Source organism: Heloderma suspectum, chromosome 5, assembly GCF_057233095.1.
Source record: "Heloderma suspectum isolate Gila_16-S chromosome 5, 16-S_ref, whole genome shotgun sequence".
NCBI lineage: Eukaryota > Metazoa > Chordata > Lepidosauria > Squamata > Helodermatidae > Heloderma > Heloderma suspectum.
In genome coordinates this window covers 39,042,432-39,057,124 of record NC_139462.1, presented here as the reverse complement: position 1 = coordinate 39,057,124, position 14,693 = coordinate 39,042,432, and the positions used below count along the sequence as shown (strand labels likewise).

The 14,693-nt window shown below is 44.7% G+C and overlaps 1 protein-coding gene across 4 annotated transcripts; it reads right to left on the bottom strand.

The window, feature by feature from the left end:
- Positions 1-1,582: 1,582 nt before the first annotated feature.
- Positions 1,583-11,503, bottom strand: GAR1 (GAR1 ribonucleoprotein). Of its 4 annotated transcripts, XM_084855859.1 has the most exons (7): positions 11,427-11,503; positions 7,793-7,994; positions 7,548-7,702; positions 5,558-5,617; positions 4,780-4,912; positions 4,471-4,545; positions 1,583-3,259 (listed from the first exon to the last, which is right to left on the bottom strand). In XM_084855859.1, the coding sequence occupies exons 2-7, from the start codon at positions 7,983-7,985 to the stop codon at positions 3,246-3,248; spliced, it is 630 nt and encodes a 209-aa protein (XP_084711985.1). In that variant the 5' UTR covers positions 7,986-7,994; positions 11,427-11,503; the 3' UTR covers positions 1,583-3,245. The 4 variants fall into 4 exon arrangements, with proteins under 4 accessions (XP_084711985.1, XP_084711983.1, XP_084711984.1 ...); XM_084855857.1 differs by lacking the exon at positions 11,427-11,503 and having other exon boundaries at positions 7,793-8,170; XM_084855858.1 differs by lacking the exon at positions 1,583-3,259 and having other exon boundaries at positions 4,357-4,545.
- Positions 11,504-14,693: the final 3,190 nt, after the last annotated feature.

Below are 14,693 nucleotides of genomic sequence, written 5' to 3'. Positions count from 1 at the left end.
TGTCTGCCACATCTGCTCCCTCACCTGTTGTTCCATTTCTGACAGCGTCTTCATTTCTAGTGTTCTTCCCCTTTTGCTCCTGTCACTTGCCTTGCTATTTACCCCTTATCCCCCCCCCCAGCAATTTCTTGTTCTCCTAGGTTTTTCCATCCTCCCTACCTCCTCCTCCATACAATCAGAGCTGTATGGCAGCGAAACAGTTCTTAAAAGCCTGTTTTGCAGTCTCAGATCAGGATGAGAGAATATAGTTACACAACATGAGTATCACATACTGTTCATGTGCAGTAGACTTTTTAGGAGTGAAGGGAAGAAGAGAGACTTGCCTCCTTCTGAGATTGTTTTTTTGAACCTCTGCACATCTCAAGAGTTCCTTGAAGGCATCCTGGCACATCCATTTTGTGTGTGGGTGGTTCTGTTTGGTTTCCAATCACATGGGCAAGCCAAGCCCAACATTACCATGAGAGGGAATGATAAAAGGTGTCTTCATGCAATGATATGGAGAAGCTTGAACTGGAAACGAGCAGTACAAGAACACATTAAGTAATTTCTGGAGCTCCCATGCTCTTGGAAGTCCCCAAGGTATCTCTGGTTGACACATCAACTCTGCTCATACAGTTTACCTATCCAGGGATAAGAACAGAATATAGATGTGAACCAGTGTACTAGGACTTGTAAGCTTTGTTAGGGCGAGGGTTTCATTATACATTCCTTGTATGCAACCCATTCAAACAAGTGTATGCTACGACATCTGCCTACTCCAAAAACATTTCTGGTATTCTGGTATTACAAAGCAAAATGTAGTGGGACAACTGAACAGCAGTATGAAACACCAAATATCAATTAGCGATTGAAGAAAGATTACACTACCTATATTAGGAATGGCAATTTGGGAAGGGCTGTAGCTCAGCAGTAGAGCACATTTTACATGCAGAAGTTCGCAGGTTCAGGCTGTGGAAAGGCCCCTGCCTGAAATCCTGGAGATCTGCTGCCAGTCAGTGCTGACAATACTGGGCTAGATGGACCAATGGTCTGACGCAGTATAAGGCAGCTTCCTATGCTCCTATTGTATGTCACAAATTACAAATCCTGTAATCCTAGTTTCAGGTATAACGTAGCTGCAAAGCTACCAAAGTTCTTCTCGATCCTCAATTGAAATGCAAAGCTACCAGCCTGAGCACAACTAATACCTCCTTCAAAATCTTCCTCCCCTTTGTAGACTAACAGACCAGATCCAGACTAAATTCGTTGCACTTGGGTCCCATTTAAATCAATATGAGAAGTTAGCCATGCCTAGCTTTTCATACTGATTTACACAGGACCTAAGCATGACTAAATTAATCTGTATCACAGATTAATTGCTGAAGCTTACTTGAAAAAAAAGGCTTGAAGGAAAAAAAAAAGGCTTTTTTTTTACTTGGAAAAAAAAGGCTACACACTTACTAGGGAGTAAGCCCCACTGAACATAGTGGGACTTACTTCTGAGTAAACATATATTGGATAGTACTGCAAATGATCTTTTATTTATAAGGCAGAGCTTCCATCGTACAGATTTGCTTAATTCATATAGCAAATGGTATAGAAGACTTATTCAAAGACTTTTATTTTAAAAAAATGTCATAAAAATGGGAATTCAGCAGGTACAGCATGCATATGGGATTCCTTGTATGCACATGGAGATCCACTCCATTCTCATATACAGTCAACATATTGCACATGCAGAGAATACCCTAATGTTATAGAGAAAGGGAAGATTTAGCTTTCATGTAGAACTCTTTGCAGAGCCTGGACCCCCACATATGAATGTTTAATATTTTGCTTGCTGTTACATAGACACCAGGATGCTACAGGTAACACCTATAAACTGTGCCATGTATAACAAAAATTCAAACGTCAGGTGCCTTTTACTAAGTGTCCCCTCCCTCAACAAACAGAGGAACAAATTTTACTAGCTGCCCTCTACAACAATCTTCCTAAATGGATCACCTCACAAGTTAGAGGCAATCAATCTGAGAGTTCACTGTTGTTTTTCATTTTCTTAATAAAGGCTGCTAAATAAATTTTCCAAGATTTCTAGACACCAGGCCTGTTAACACATCACACTAAGCCATCATGGTTAGGGAATTTCCAGTAACCACAGTGGCTTAGTGGAAGCCATGTCGGGGGCGGGGGAGAAAACCACGTTCCTCGTGGTTAGTAAGCCCCCCAGCTAAGCACCTCCCTGCAATGGGTGGCTTACCATGTCGACTGGTGGGCTCCCCAGTGGTTAAAACGGGCTCCAGAGGACTTCCACTGCCAGTGACACTCTAGCCACCACGGACTTTCGCTATGGTCATGCAGCCATTTTGGATGCTGGAGTGGCCGCCAGGAGCCCATTCACGCTGCAAAGGACAGTGGGATGCACAGTAACCACACCAGGACGATCGCCAAGTAAGTACGGAGTAGGGTGGTTAGCAGAACCACGCAGTGTCACATGGTTCCACAATCGTCTGTCAGGTCTCCGTGTCATGGTTTCACTACCCCCACCCTTCCATAGTTACCCTGACCACCCTCTTCCCCTGAGCATCTGAACAGGCCCACCATGTACTGACAGCACAGCATTTCTACGTTTATCCCCCACCATACAGGTGAGAGCCCTTGACGGGAGACAAACACACATACAGCTCGCCAACCAGGACTGAAAGTATCTTAGCACTAAGGCACTGCAAGTGTAGTTTTAGATAAATTCTGTGCTATTGCTATAAAAAGATACTTGTCATTTGGTTATAGTATTCACTGAGTAAATTAAATGTAATTTTGAAATCATATTCAAGTTACTTTGATACACTTTTTCATGGATCCACAAAACACTATTTTGAGACTGACAAAAACCAAAATGCAAAGTCTTTAAAAAAGTCCCAAAGATTTGTGCAAGGTATGTTAAGCCAGAAAGCTTAAGTTGTTATTTAGAGGTTCACTGGTTTCCAAACTTCAAGATGAGGTTTTGATTTTTAAAAGTAGCTCATTCAATGAAACGTTAAAAACTTTTTTAATGTCTACTAAAGACCAAGAGAGATCCAAATATCTGTAGCTCTTCTTAAATTGTCCCATCTTAGCAGAAATCCATGAACTACAGAGGTAATAGTACATCAATCCTTTAGACAACTGTATGATTAAAATAGTCCATTTTGTAGAATTCAAGTTCGTAACAAATCCTTTCATTGTATTTCGTAACGAAACCATAAACTTGGCACTTCCCAAAGTTTCACTTAACGTCCTCTGCCTAATTTGAAAGAAAACCACAGATTAGAGGATTTACATGTAGGGCAGGATCCAATGGTATCATTCCACAAACTCAAATAGCGCTACTGGACCTCCATCGAATCTTTCCGTTGCGCAAGCGTTTGCATATTACATTGCACAACCGCTTGCACAGATGTAACTTTAGTTGGATCCTCCTCTTGCACATAATTCGGAACCTAGTTTCCACTAGTACAACATCATTTGCACTAAGGGAATGGCACAGTTGCATTCTGCCCCTAGTATGGAAAAAGTGTTATAATCAACAGCTGCTTTTAGCAGTGCCTGCAGACTCACAGCAGTCTGCATTTGTGATTTTAACATTCCTTCAAAACACCATACAAAAAATTGTTAAAACTGGGCTGCGTCCTCTACTCAAGGCTGGCTCCAGGTGTGAAGCCAGCCTTGACTTCAATGAATGCCCCCAAACATCTGGGCAAGATTACTGGTGGTTCATGCTTACATAGCACTGCTATGATCTGCAGCAGCACCAGTGAGCCTCTCACCATGTTGACATTACAACGCCCCAATGTAGGGTCTCTCCAGGACACTGTGAGAATGTCAAAATGGGTTGCTTCCTAAAAGCCCACCACTACTGCCCAATAAACTAAGGGAGATAATAGAGGCAGACTGGAGAGCCCAGCCCAAGCACCACTAGGCCCTCCTGGGGCAGGGGTCCCCCAGCAGCTGCTCAAGGATGCTATGGCCATCCCCAACTGTCGTTTTCAAGGCCTCACTATCAAGAAACCCTTTCCACAGTGACTCGTCCGCAGAGGACTCTGCAGAGGATTCTGTTTTTACCACAGAATCATGGTACAGGGTTTTTCAGTGTTTCACATTCATCCCCAGCACGCTAGCCAGGCCCACTGAGCATTACTATTGCTCTGCATCAATTGAGTGTGCATTTACAGAACGCACCCAATATTCTCCTGTGGTTGCACAATATGTGGGGGGGGAAACGGGTACTGCTGGACAGCCTGTCTATTGAGGAGGTTATCTTCCAGAACTGATGAGGAACACCTGACAGGTTTCCAAGGAAACCTACACTTTCTCGAAACATTTTGAAAACTATTACTCAGCCACATCAAAGAAGCAAAGAACGAAATATTTCAGATATATTACTATATATGCATCATAGGCAATTCATTCTAAAAAATCGATGTTGTTAACTTAGAGATAAATGAATATACTTACCTCTAAATCCTCGACCACCACCTCCACCACGTCCTCCTCTGAACCCTCCACCACCTCTGCCACCCCTGAAACCACCTACAAATAGGGAGGTAGATTAGGTTTTTATGGCAGCGAATAGGTAAGAATAATGGGTATAAAATATGATCTTACAAACCTATACAAAATATATGCATTAAGTTCTCAGGAACGTCCTGCTCGCAGAACTGGCTTTCTGCTACTTCCCAGAATTTGTGAAAGCTCCTCATAGCTGAAATCCCAACTGCCTTCTTACATGCACTTAGATGCATTACCAGGAAGAAAACTACCTACCTCCACCTCGGCCACCTCGGCCACCTCCTCTTCCTCCACGCCCTCCTCTACCGCCTCTTGGAGGTCCTTTCTCACCTGGAGGCCTTGGCAAAAACCTTTGCAGAGGAAGCAGTTTTGCTGGATCAATGTAAAACTGTAGAAGAATGCTGGTATTAGGCTTTGTCAAACCTTTTTCTGTTTGCACAGAGAATGTATCTTACATTGGAGATAAACAGACTTTACATTTAACAGCTCATAATTTGACAATGCAACGCTTCCCTAACTGTTAACAGTTTTCTTGATTCAGTTAAAATCAGTCATGACTAAGTCACATGAAACAAATGCAACATACCTAGCCATACCTAACTCAACTCCACTGCTTTCAATAGGACATCTTAAGCATGTTTACTCAGAAGTTAGTCCCAACGAACTCAACAGGATTGCTGCCCTAGTCATGAGTATCGTTCAGTCAGCGAGAGCAAGTAAACAAGATATACCAATGAACATAATAGCCACAAACCCTGTTGCTTCACACTCTATTAAGTTAACAACCCCAACATTGGGGTTATGCTATAGTTTTTGCAACTAGCATATTTTTTTAAATGAGCAATATTTAAATACCATAAATATTTTACTGCCTGTGCATGTAAGAAGCCATTAGCGGTTATGCTTAAATTACAGCCAACGGTATAAGAATTTCATGCACCTCGTTCAAGTTCAGAATTATGAAAAGCTTGTTGGTGAATGCTTCGCAGGTAGAGCTACATGTTACATTCATTGAACATTATCAGAACCTTACCTTTTGTAGTTTTTTGAAGGAAGAAGCTTTCATGTTTTCTGACAGTTTAACTGAAAAATACTGTTAGAGTTGTTTGAGGAAGATTACACCGACAGCATTCTAATTCTTCTCAGCAAACATACTAATCGTGCCCCTTACGCAATGCTCAAGTCACATGACTACCTTTTTAGTATTTATCTTAGAAAATAATCCCTACAATTTCTGAGGAATGCACCAACCTCTTTTTCTATATGTATTTCAGGCATCTTCAGCACTGGTCCCATTTCTTAAAATTTAACACAGAAAAGATGTAGCTACTGAAGCCTGAAATGCAGCAGAGACAAAATAACCACCATGAGAATATTTCCCTTTTAGAAACACAAGTGCCACATGATGGAGTCCCAACTGAGAAATCCTGACTTTGAGACAGGAGTAAGCTTTCCAGCCCACTTGACTCAGCTTTTTAATTTGGTAATTACATTCCAACTGGTAGACAATTTCTTACCTAATCGCTAGAGGCTTTTAAAAGCCAACTGGAGCTACTCAATGGCCTTGGCTAGACCATCAAAACAGATCAGCTCTAACAGGAAAGCAGCGAGACCTCAGTCAATATGGTGACCAAGAGCTCTCTTTTCTGTCCCCATCATGAAGCTCCCCAGAAAGTCTAGAAAAGATGCGATGTTGTTCATCAAAATGGCCAATGCCAAATAAGCGTAAGAAACTCCTGCATCAAGCACAACGAAAAGCCTGGAAACTGAATTGGAAAACTAAGATGTAATTGAGCAATCAGGACATCGCTACCAGTTTCCAAAATAACTTATCAAACACTATCTAAACAAAATCATGTTAAAAAGAAGTCAACAGGACGTTTTCCTGTCTAAACACCAATAGGATTATGCCCTTCGGGTTCCGTAGTTCAATTTCTAAGTTTGCTGATGTTTCTTCCACCTACTCAGCCTTGGCTCTTGATGCACCGAGCACAAGGCAGAATGAACTGCCATGTTCTCTATGGTGGTTACTTGCTTTTGGAATGCCCTGCTGAAAAAGATACGGTTAGTGCCGATTTTTTATTTTTGGGTGCCAAATTAAAACTGAGGAGGAAGTAAAAGCTCACACAGTCAGCCATCTGGCAGTTGCCATCAGCAGGACAGATCTACAGGAATTAGGTGCCAGAAAATGGATCATTAGGGCCAGGTGTAAAAACTCTATTTACCAACCCAAATCAAAAGATCTCGTGACTAACACTGAAGATATGCCAAAAAAAAACACCTGCTTCCCAAGAATACAGGCCAATCCAATCCTTTCCACACCAAAGCTGTGTCATGTGGAATAAAGTCAGGAGAAATAAACCCTAAAACTTGTAAAACGAAATAGCCAGCAAAATAGCATAATCCTATGAATGTCTACTCAGAAGTAAGTCTCACTGAGTTCAGTGAGTCTTACTCCCAGGTAGGATTAGAACCCAATTGGCTGAATTTGAATCACTACAACTAAGTTCATGGAAAGGAAGCACTGTAGCTTTTTCATGCCAAATGAAAAACTATGACTAACCGTGCCTATATCACGCGGAGAGCAACAGATACAACTATATGTTTTCCAGTTTTAATATAAATGTCCAATCCATCAGCTTGCTCAGGCCAAATGCCAAACAACAGCCTGAGCATCCTTAAGCTCAGGGGTGGGCAACTTGTGGCCCTCCCGATGTTTTGTCCTACAACTCCCATCAGCCCTACCCAGCACTGCCAATGGTGAGGGATCATAGGAGTTGTAGGCCAAAAAAATACAGAGGGTCACAAGCTGCCCACTCCTGTTCTAGCTGGTAAATGGAAGGAATAGCAAAACCAGCTAAAACCACCTGTACCTTTTAAAATCTGCTCTTTCACCTGTCTTTGGCCTATTCCAACACACAAACATACACAAATATGTGTTTTCTTATAAATAAGAAAATAAAAAGAAATTGTTGGTCATTTTATCTTCAGGAAACATTTAAAAGTACATAGCCAAAGGATACAAAGTCTCTCAGCTGCCCAAATATTTCATCCACTTTCCCAATCTGCTCTTTATTTTCCAAATAGACTGGTGCATTGAAATAAGGTACTTTGTTTTCCTGAGTGACACATTTGCAAACAATGTCATCTTCACAAGGGTGCATGAACTCTCCAAGGACTACAAAAAGAAGAGAAATATATTGAAATCAGGAAGTCAGTATCTAAGCATTTAAAAAAAAAAAAACCATTAGGAATGAATTTAACTTACTGACTACACTTTCGGGGGGTCCTTGGTCATATCCTCCTCTACTGAAGCCTCCTCGTCCTCCTCCACGGCCAAATCCACCTCTTCCACCACCACGTCCTCCTCTATTGAATCCACTGCCACCCCGGTTAAATCCGCCTCCGCCCCGATTGAATCCACCTCCACGATTACCGCCTCCTCTTCCTCGAAATGACATGCCTCCTTTCTGTTCAACAGAGCATCCACAAAAAATCAATAGCCATTCCAGCAAACTCTGTGGAACTTGGGTCACACCACACAGTATTGTGTTATTCATACTGCCGGATACATTAACTAGTGCTATAACGAACACATAGTACTCTATGAAGTGACCAGCAGATAGCTACTTTTAAGCCTTTTCAAAATATTTGATCACCTTGAAGTAATATTTTAGGGGGTTATTGCGGTTTTAGAAATCATATTTACTGCATCCCTATCAAATTCTTGCAGCAAGGTAATCCTTTGCTCTCATAAAATCCACTATTTCAAACCTCATCATCTTGCACTGACTATCCAAGAAGATGACACACTGATCTTGAATTTGGGATTAATTAGCTTTTCCAGCATCTTGGAGTTAATTAACTATATTATGTGGCAGCTATAATATAAAATCAACCAGTTCCTTGTAGTCTGAGTAGGGATGGCGGAGAATTTCTCCCCGAAACTTCGGGGGGCCGAGCGCCAACGTGTTCGGCCCCCCGAACAAGTTTCGGGGAGAAATCCTCCGAACCCCCCCCGCCCCCCGCACCCCCGCCCCCCGGGACAGGACTTACCTTCGCCGAATGTCCCTCCCGGCGGCGGGTCCGGCCGGCGGTTCAGCGGGTGTTCGAGCGGGGCGGGAGCGGCAGCCGGTCTTTCGACCGGCTGCCGCCGCCGCCGCTGCAATGAAAGAAAAAAAAACCCGCCCCCTGATAGGCTACATGACGATTCACGTAGCCTATCACGGCTAGATTTGCAAAGTCAGCCATGATAGGCTACGTCAGTCGTCACGTAGCCTATCACGGGTGACTTTAAAAAAAAAAAAAAAGTGTGTACGGATAATGGCGGCCCCCATAGGGAGCCTCCATTCCCATTCCTTATTTGGTCGCTGTAGTCTACGTAAAGATTTACGTAGACTACGGAGAAAATAAGGGCAACGCTATTTGCGTTGCCCTTATTTTCGCCGTAGTCTACGTAAACATTTACGTAGACTACAGCGACTAAATAAGGAATGCGAATGGCGGCTCCCTATGGGGGCCGCCATTAGTGTACGCGTTTTTTTTTTAAAGTCACCCGTGATAGGCTACGTGACAATTGACGTAGCCTATCACGGCTGACTTTGCAGATCTAGCCGTGATAGGCTACATGAATCGTCACGTAGCCTATCAGGGGGCGTGTTTTTTTTGTTTTTTTTAACTTTCGCGTTCGCGGCCGGGCGAGGCGGGAAGCCTCCCCCCCCCCGGCCTGAACTTCACGGGGGGAGCAGCGAAGCGCCTCCCCCCCACCGCGAACGTCCTTCGAGGACAGGTAAGGGACTTTCGTCCACCCCTAAGTCTGAGGCAATAAGCCCTACACTATTCAGGAGCTGAAGGAGGGAGTGCAGAAGGGTTCTAGTTTACTTACTGTCCACACCAAGACTCTTAAGAAAACTGGTAAAGAAATAATTTCTCCCTATACCCCACTTCAGTTATACAGCAAATCTAGCATACTCCAATAACAAAAGGTGAGATTGAGAAGAAATAGGGTGTTATTCAATACAGCAGTGAAGCAAAACCTTACTCTTGTCATAATTCTTTAAAATACTGTAACTTTATTACTTGGCATGTGACAGTGAGACATTTTAACACTTGAAGAATTATGCATTATATCAATGTTATGAAAGGCTTGAATAAACACATACATATAGCAAGGGCCGTTTTTAAAAATGGAGGGGGAACAACTATTGCTCCTTCCACATTATCTCCCTCACACTATTTCCTACCCCTTAAATATTATACTGCAGATATTGAGTAAGTCATAACTCAGTGGTGAAGTTATAACCCAATGCCTTAAACTGGGCTTGTAAGTATATTGTCAGCATAGAAGTCCTCAGCGTCTGGACACAGTGGTATTAGCACTTCATTCAGATTCTTGTCAAAGGGGTAGGATTAAATATTCTAAAGTTTAGAATATTTTATCCTACCCTTTGACAATATTGACAATAAGCAAAGATTGATGAAGACTTAATGGAGCGGGGGGGAGAGAATGATTTGAAATATCTCCTCCCCACACTATAGATCTCCTGCTGCTCCAACTACTGTTCAAAGATTCCATAGAGAATGAAACCCACCCACGCTGCTGGCTCTTCCCAGTGGCAAGAATGACTGTCAATGATAACTGAAAGGAGCAGGGAGATGATGTAAAACAGCCTTCCCCAACCTGGTCTCCTCAAGATGTTTTGGACTACAGTACCCATAATCTGTGGTGCTGGAGAAGACTCTTACGAGTCCCCTGGACTGCAAGGAGGTCAAATCAGTCCATCCTAAAGGAAATCAACCCTGAGTGCTCATTGGAAGGACAGATACTGAAGCTGAAGCTGAAATATTTTGGCCACCTAATGTGAAGAGAAAACTCTCTGGAAAAGACCCTGATGCTGGGAAAGACTGAAGGCAAAAGGAGAAGGGGACGGCAGAGGATGAGATGGCTAGATAGCATCACCGATGCAATGAATATGGACTTGAGCACACTCCGGGAGAGAGCGCAGGACAGGGAGGCCTGGCGTGCTGTGGTCCATGGGGTCACGAAGAGTCGGACACGACTGAACGACTCAACAACAACAACAACAACAACAACCCATAATCTGACCATAGGCCATGCTGACTGGAGCTGATAGGAGCTGTAGCCCAAAATATCTAAAGGGCACCAAGCTGGAGAAGACTTTTATCAAGCGTCTACTTCCCCAGTCTTTGATGTTACTGCCTTACCTACAGCAATTCCTCTAGACTTGCTTTCCTTCCCCTGTTCCATTTCTCAAAATGCACAACTGCAGCATCTAGTCACAGCAAATGATCCAGACCCTGTGCTCCCAGCATTTAAGAAAAATGAACTCTTTTTAATCACAGTACTGCAGGAGTAGGAGAAAGCTACACCAGGCAGAAACTCTCCCAGCCACTCATAAATGGTGATGAGATTACCACGCCAAAGGCCACCACCAGGAAAAGGATTTGTAAGAGCACGGATCAGACGTGTATCTCCTCAGAAGTCAGCCCCACTGCGTTCAGTGGGAATTACACCCACGTTAAGCGTGCTTAGGATTGCGGCACAAGAACAAAAAAAAAACAAAACAGTTATATATTTGCAAATAAAGTAAGCTCGCCCACACACACACGCCGTCCTGATCCACGAACGACTTCACGGGTGGAAAACTTGGTGGCCCTCCAGATGCAGCTGAACTGCAACTCCCATCAACCCTAGCCATCACGGCCAATGGTGAGGGAAGATGGGAGTTGCAGCCCCACAACATCCTGAGGGCTACAAGTCGTCCACACCTTGCCGCTAGAAGGTTCAGCGAATGGCCGCGGAGGAGAAGAATTAGAGAGGACGCGACCCCAACAGCAGCCCCCCACCCCCCACGCAGCAGCCCCGGCATTCGCTCTCCCACCTAGCTGAGGACGCTCGCCTCTCACTCCCCACGTGGCCGCCCCGCTTTCTCAACGGAGTCGCGCGCCGGCCTCTTCTGATGATCTCAGCAAACGGCCCCTGCCGGCCTGCCGGCCGACCAATCCCGACCGTGCCGTGAAACACGCAGTCCCGCGATTCCGCTTTACGATCGTCGTAAACGGAGTCCTTAACCATAGAGGCCTTATGTTGCGACTCTATGGCTTTTAACTCTCAAAGAGGTAAGAAAGTAGAGTAAGGCGGAGAAGAGAGTTCCGGCATTGAAGCCACCACCGGCCAAGAGTCTCTTACGGTGCCATCCTACACGTGGCGACTCGGAAGTAAGCCCTGTTGCGCTCAGTGGGACTTGCTTCCAGGTAGACGTCTATAGGATTGCAGCATTACTTAACTAATTACTAAACGGCGTCTCCGTATTTACGTGTTTATATTCCACTTTTTAAGACAAGTGGTTTAGAATAACTTAATGAATACAAATACCATTTAAACTGCAAATGGCATCTCCGTTTATGAAGTTACTGTCAACTCTTGCCTTAAAAAGCAGGATATAAATAAATCTCAAAAGCAATAACAGTTATTAAACAACAATTTCATAAAATGCGGCCTCACTATAATTGCAAAAACTAAGTAGCAACGGTTAAAAATAAACTAAAACTGTGTGTGAGATACCTGTTCCGTGAGAGGATCACCCTTCTTGCATCTGATCAAGTGAAACGGTAGGTGCAAACTCATGCTGTAATACACTTGGTGTCAATATTTAGGCTGTTCTGGAGAACTCGAAATCTTGCTCACGACTTCGTGCCACTTTGGTTGCCTCAAATAAAGATATTACCATACTGTTCTGAGTGAATATTGTTTCTTAACATAGTTTCTCTAACCTTCAATACAACTGTCAATTTTACATGCTGGCTGGGAAATGCTGGGAGTTGTAGGACTTTTTTCTGTCTAAACGTGCAAAGGATTGCACCCTGAAAGGATGAGGTGGCTGTTCCTTCCATAACTGACCCTCTGTGATAGGGGTGGGGAACTTGTGGCCTCCCAGATGTTGGACTCAAATTTCCATCAGCCACAGCCAATGGTCAAGGATGATGGGAGATGTAATGCAACAACATCTGGAGGCCGCACAGGTTCCCCACCCTGCTCTACGCTATACTGTTGGAGGGACTCAGGCCATTAGTCACTTAACCTGAACTTGAATCATAGAATCATAGAATAGTGGGGTTGGAAAGGGCCTACAAGGCCATCGAGTCCAACCCCCTGCTCAATGCAGGAATCCAAGTCAGAGCATCCCTGACAGATGGCTGTCCAGCCTCGTCTTGAAGGCCTCCAGTGTGAGAGAGCCCACCACCTCCCCAGGTAATTGGTTCCATTGTCAACTTGAAGGGTTAATATGTACCTGAGTTAGGTGGGAGAGGATCTCTGGGAGATATATTGCCTTTTCCTTGTCTCCTCCCCCTACTCTCCTATTCCCCTTCCTACTTCCGCCTGCAAGGGATGCTGACCCCAGCCAACTTAGCTCGAGATGTAAGCTTGTTATACCTCAAGTAAAGTCTGTCCTTAACCCACAACTCGAGTGTGTTTTGTCTTCATCTGTGGCTACTGGCAGGGGGCTTCAGGTTATGTGGCCCAGCAGCCAATAAAGAAGAAAAAGTATTTGGCAAGGAATCACGCGGAAGCAGCCATGGCAAAATCTAGGCACTGGAAACTACCAGATATGGAAGTTCAAGATGGAAATGGTGCTAGTGAAAGAGGACTTTCTGGAATTGGCTCGCCCCGCAGAAAACACCCAGGACTGGGACAAAAGGGACAGAAAAGCAAGGGCAACAATTGCTCTATCAGTCCAAAATGACCAGTTGCTCCACATCAGAAATGAGAAAACAGCCAAGCAAATGTGGGAGGCTGTGCGGATGGTGCACCAGCCCACCAGCATAAATGCAAAGCTCCTTTTGAAGAGGAAGCTGTTTAAAATGAGGCTCAAGAAAGGAGCCAGCTTGCCAGACCATATAAATGCAGTCTTGCAAGTTGTTGGGCAGCTGCGGGCAATTGGCTCAGAGACCCCAGGGGAGGATATCGTGGCCATCATTTTGCGCAGCCTTGTTGTTGTTGTTCAGTCGTTAAGTTGTGTCCGACTCTTCGTGACCCCATGGACCAGAGCACGCCAGGCCTTCCTGTCCTCCACTCTCTCCCAGAGTGTGCTCAAGTTCATATTCACTGCATTGGTGATGCTATCTAGCCATCTCATCCTCTGCCGTCCCCTTCTCCTTTTGCCTTCAGTCTTTCCCAGCATCAGGGATGACTCCTATGAACCCCTCATAACAGCCTTGGAACCACGCCCGAAAGCCGAGCTAAAACTGGACTGTGTAAAGGCCAGGCTGATCAGTGAGTGGAATTGCAGGATGGAAAACATGGCTGACGCCAAGGCTAGGCCAGAAACAAAGGCCACGAGGGAATCGGAACAAGCTCTTAAGGCAAAGACAAAACAATGCTGTGTGGTTCCTGGACACATTTCAAGAGAGGCTGTTCTGAAAACGGCCACAAGAGGGAGCCAAAGAGCAACAGAGGGGAGGGCAGAGTAGGCTGGAAGCCACACGGGGCCCAATCCTGCTGGTCCGTTTACCTCGGAGTAACCAAAGCTCAGAGGCACAACTAGTTTGGGTACTGGACTCAGGAGCTGGCAGCCACATGACTAGCCAGAGAGAGTTCTTCAAGGAACTGGATCGCCAAAAGCAGGGTTATGTTTACTGGCTGATATTCCAGATAAAAGCAGCTGGAATAGGAGAAGGCACCACAGACTGTATAGCGCCACCGCATGGTGGGGAAACAAAGATAGAAGATGCCTTACATGTGCCAGACCGGGAAGGGAACTTGCTCTCAGGAAGAAAGCTTACTGCAGATGGATTTGTCCTACTTTTCCAAGGGGACGAATGCCAAATCTCCAGAGAAGGAAGGTTGTGGGGCAATGGCAGGGTAAAGAACTCTGTGTATGAGACTGCTGGAGGAAGAGAAGAGCCAAGAGGGCAGACCACACACCCCACGACAGTTGCATCCACCTCTGGCACAGACACATGGGGCACAGAAGCATGGAGGCAGTGAAGGAGTTGGTGAACAAGGAACTCACTGCAGACTGACAGAGCCTGGTGTGCAGGTCAAGGATGAGCTGTGTGTGCTGCATCAAGACCAAGTCCACGCGAACCCCATTGCCCAAGGCAAGCGAGAGCAGAGCTAAAGAACTAAAAAGTGGAGCTTATCCACT

What these genes read in the sequence shown, in the direction of transcription:
- GAR1 (XM_084855856.1), bottom strand. Translation starts at nt 8,084, where the DNA reads ATGAATAACACAATACTGTGTGGTGTGACCCAAGTTCCACAGAGTTTG. An exon ending in ACCCCCCGAAAGTGTAGTCA is followed by an intron (nt 7,703 to 7,792) that starts GTAAGTTAAATT and finishes TTCTTTTTGTAG; the next exon opens with TCCTTGGAGAGTTCATGCAC. An exon ending in CCGAGGTGGCCGAGGTGGAG is followed by an intron (nt 4,546 to 4,779) that starts GTAGGTAGTTTT and finishes CCCTATTTGTAG; the next exon opens with GTGGTTTCAGGGGTGGCAGA.